Source organism: Etheostoma spectabile, chromosome 1 (genome assembly GCF_008692095.1).
Source record: "Etheostoma spectabile isolate EspeVRDwgs_2016 chromosome 1, UIUC_Espe_1.0, whole genome shotgun sequence".
In the NCBI taxonomy this organism is placed as follows: Eukaryota; Metazoa; Chordata; class Actinopteri; order Perciformes; family Percidae; genus Etheostoma; species Etheostoma spectabile.
In genome coordinates, this window is record NC_045733.1 from 25,069,214 (window position 1) to 25,073,724 (window position 4,511).

Below are 4,511 nucleotides of genomic sequence, written 5' to 3' on the forward strand. Positions count from 1 at the left end.
CACAAACACACACACACACACACACACAAGTAGCAGTTCACAGCAGATTATCACAAGTTTGGGTGTTGCCAGTGGCCTTCACCTTTGGAGAAGGTAGAGCTTGTTTGACTTAGGTCTTCAAGGGCTTTGACAACACAACATCAGTTAAAGACTGCTGTGGAGGGGACCTCAGCCAAGTCACTGACAAAAGGCACAGTCACGGCAGCATGTGCTGACCCGTGGGGCTAGATTGTCGGTATGCCACGCCCTGCAAAGCTCCGGGAGTCTGTGAGGCGATAATGGCACACACAGTTTGATACAGAGCAAGAATAGAAGATTTGCGTTGGATTTTCTTACTTATAGTAAACAGAATCATCACGTAGCTTCACAAAAGGCACAAGTGCTGAATCCAGGGGCATATCTAAGACTTGAGGACGTTCGGGGCTTAGCCCGGACCCATTTAAAATGCTGAATGCAATCCAAAACGAGGATTGGCCTGCCTAGCTATCAACAGCCAGTGTATGTTCATTTCAGCTGGCCAGTTTGTAGATGTTAGTTAAATGGCACCAACATTTGGTCTAATCATAACTGGCCTGGCAACCCGAAAGCCAAGGTTTAATTCCCAGAGTTGTAGTCTGATTTTGAACATTAAACACCTCATTTTGTGCATTCTGGTGATTTTTTATACACCTATTTCTACCTTTTCAGAATCAATTTATGCTGGAAATGTGAAATGTAAAGGGGTTTTCCTTTACATTTCACATTTCCAGCATAAATTGATTAGAATTGAATAGCTTACGATCCAAATAAAAAAAACATAATGGAATATATTGCAATAAGTCTCTTAAGCATTCTGTATTTCTTTTAACTTATTATTCTCCTTTGGATCAACTTTTCTAATTATATCTCAGTCAGCACACATGTAGCCTATTCCTTTGTCCTCTTTTGGGTCTTTTGTTGGGGAAGAAACCTCCTTAAATGTGCAAATGACAATTGTTCACTCCAATGATACATTCTTTCATTTTAATTAATTAATGAACCCCTGGACTGCAATATTTTAGATGTGTTTTAGCAAGATTTCTGCACACGTTCAAAACTTTCTGCACATTCAAAATATAACTTATCCTACCTGTGTCCTCTGTGATTTGGAGGAGTCGTGGAGGAGTGCTTAAACTTATGTTGTCTTTTCTTTCATCTTATACTCAAAACGTATTCACTCCCTCATGGAGTTAAATTTTCATTTACACCTTGTAGCATGTAACAACCAGAAACACCATTAGATTCATGGCGTCTTGTAGGGTAGTCTCTCCTGACCGGGTTGAGCGGGCGAGTTCTCACTGTAGGTTCATGGGGATTTAGGTAGTCTTGATTTCTCACAGCAAGACACGCAAGCAGTTACAAGGAGGGAGAGACCGACAGACGGACAGAGAGAAACACACACACACACACACACACACACACACACAGTTTCCTCCTCTCATGCAATGGATTGCTTTGTGACAGGCGGGAGAAATAAGCGTCCATTATGAATGGCCTGGCGAAAAGGCACGTTTACATAGGCTATTGTCTATTTTCATATTTTTCCATCAACTTTTCAAAATACATTCAGGGCTACACTCAAAGCAAACCTGCAAAATCAACTGACGTCGCCTCTGGCTGATTTGCTGAGGTTCTGCAGCCATGAAAATCACTCTGCTAAGTATTGATCAGTAGCGAGTCTTCTTCTACGGGCCCATCAGTAATAGTCTCACCTCATTGGTATGTTTACCACAAGTAAGTCAACTCAGCAACTCTAGACCATATAGGGGCATTAATAACCAGCTGCATGTGAAGACAATGGAAGAATTAGTCCTAATTCCTTCTGGTCCAGATGAAAGGCACTATCATCAGTTTCAATCAGGCTTGTCTTCACCCCTGACATGGGCTTCATTTGTCAGGGATGGAGGGAAGGAGGTGGAGTTTAGTTTAAGTTTAGTTATAAGTGTTGGTATTCATAGCTTATTCTTACTTGAAACGTACTGTACATCCAGTGGTTTGACTTTAGGTAAAAGCAAGTCTTGCACGCCAGACCTATCTTTACAGTGCTGTGGAGAAAGAAGAAACATTCCAGGATAGGAGAAAAACGTGTTCTGGCTTGTTGCCATTTCTTTAAACCAGTCACAATAATCTTGGGCGCGGACACAGTAACAGTGCCTCTGCAAAATAGCATCAGGAAGGAACTCATTTTGGTGGAACATGTGCACATAAGGAGGCAAACTCTGGAATTACAAATGGTTGTTGAGTGTGTGATGAGAATTTTACTCAAACAAAGATAAACATAATTTAATTGTTCATTCTGGCTCGAAGGATGTTTCCCGAATCGACCGGAGTTTAGAATGCCAACACAAAGAAAGTGGAAAGTGAGGGATATCCGGCCGAAAATGAGGGACATCTGGCGGAACCTCCGGCGAACTTTCCCGTAAATGAAACGTCATCGATATAGATTAGGAAAAAGCAGACTTATTAACATGCAGTGAAGATATCTGCCTTCATCCCAAAGGTAATTACTTATTTGGAAATTACTTTTGGGCCCTCATCACATTTTAGTATAATTGCACAACACAGCCATCCCTGGCTTTCTTAATTGACAATTGCTGTTTCCCTTGAGACCATGCATGCAGTTTGTATGAAGCCGTCTCATGGATAGAGGAGGAATAGATTGTTTACATATTTTGCTAAACAGGATTTGTTTACATCCTGTTCATAATGTTTTAGTGTTTTAGAGAGGTAGGCAGAGAGGGTATACCTTTCTACATGTACATGTACAAGTATTACTATAAATGACCTAACTATAAGACCAGTATCATATGATGCCAACACTTAATGCCTAAGCAGGAAGTGTAAAGAGAAAGTAAGGGTATGGAAGTCAGGGTGGTTGATAGTCGTGTAGCTTACGACTTTAAAATAGTAGACGGTGAATTAATGTACTGTCATTGACCAACAGTTAATGTTGGCTTGTGAAGAATGTAACCACAATCTTTCATTAACCCTAAAGACACCGTGAAATACAGGTTCATCTTCTGTCCTCTATAGCTCTAAATTTGCTATATTTGCTAAGCCATGCCCATGTGAAGTGATCCAATCCCTTGTGAAGAATCAGAATTTATATCCTGCTAGTAATTATACCCCATCCAGTATGCCTTTTTTTTTTGAATTTGTTATAAACACTCTGTGTTTCAATTCTGAATCCCCAGGACAGCCGGAAAGCAAACCAGCCACCGTCTAAATTGTTTGAACCATAGTTGGAAAACACTGCAGTATACCTAGCCACTGATTTCTAGACAGCTCCATCCTCAATTTAGAAAAAATAGTTCAATGTGACAGCTTAATGTAGTGACTTTAAACAACCAACTCAGCAGTTAGATTAATGTAGAGCCAATCTGTATGATGGTCCAAATGGATTAAACGGTTTGAAACTTAGCAAGGAATACACCTGCATAAGGAAATTAATATGCAAACAAGTAGCATTGATCTTAAATTTCATATAGTCTCCCTCGATCAAACACTGAAGGTCTAATGTTCTGAAGCGTTTGTCTTGATATTGATATTTTATGTATACACTACCTGGATAAAAATAATCGTTGAACAAAATTGTGTCACCAGGTAGCAGCTGTGCTGAGTCAGAGGAGCGTCTCATGAACTGGTTGCTTAGAAAGGATCGCTACAATCTGCTCATCCGCCCAGCTGTCAACAGGACCGAGAGAGTCCCAGTGAAGCTACAAGTGTCTCTGGCTCAGCTCATCAGTGTGGTAAGACACCAAATACTTCTGCCCATGTGAATTTGTTTGTGTGTGTGTGTGTGTGTGTCTGTTTGTCTGTCCGTGTGTTTGTGTGTCTGTCCGTGTGTTTGTGTGTGAGGGATGTAATATGTGCTGGGGGGACAAAGAGGGAGACAGAAAAGGAATGACAGAGTGAAAAGAGTGAAAGAAAGAGGATTCCACAAAGCTTTGAGAAACCAGTTAGTTACTATCCTGTGCAGAGAGGGCATAGCTTTAAAGGGATGGATGGAGTAGACGATAGATCTGCTCAGCTGTGATCTCTGCCTCTGTCACGTCCAGTTTGAAAATTCAGCGCATTGGATTAAAAGGGGCCATAAAGCTGTTTTAGCCACAGTGATAGAGGCTCTCTTCTGATTTACAGTGGAGGCTCCCTCCCAGCTGCACACCAAGGCGGCAAGGCTCATTCACAGCCTCACTTTATGAGTTTGCATTGTACCCGTGGGAGTATTTGGCATTTGGTATCACTTTACTGGAAGCGTATGTTATGGGAGTGTGATTACAAAGCCTTCAGCAAATATGTCAACATGCAATCAGGGAAGAGCGGAGGATGTAAATGCATTTCTTTTTTATTTTCACCACACTTCAAAGTAGATTCCAGAGTAAAATTAAAAGTAAGTGGGAAGGTTCATCTTTTTCAAATAATTCATGTTACAAAGACTCTGTCCTTATATCTTGAAATTAATGTATATATGTATATGTATATATATATATATA

The 4,511-nt window shown here is 40.7% G+C and overlaps 1 protein-coding gene across 1 annotated transcript in view; it reads left to right on the forward strand.

Moving 5' to 3' along the window:
* The window catches only part of chrnb4 (cholinergic receptor, nicotinic, beta 4 (neuronal)), a 10,499-nt gene that overhangs the window by 1,543 nt on the left and 4,445 nt on the right, over positions 1 to 4,511 (forward strand). Inside the window, exon 2 of the mRNA XM_032520617.1 lies at positions 3,622 to 3,767. Within this exon, the coding sequence (XP_032376508.1) occupies positions 3,622 to 3,767 (146 nt within the window). The remainder of the gene's footprint in view (positions 1 to 3,621; positions 3,768 to 4,511) is intronic.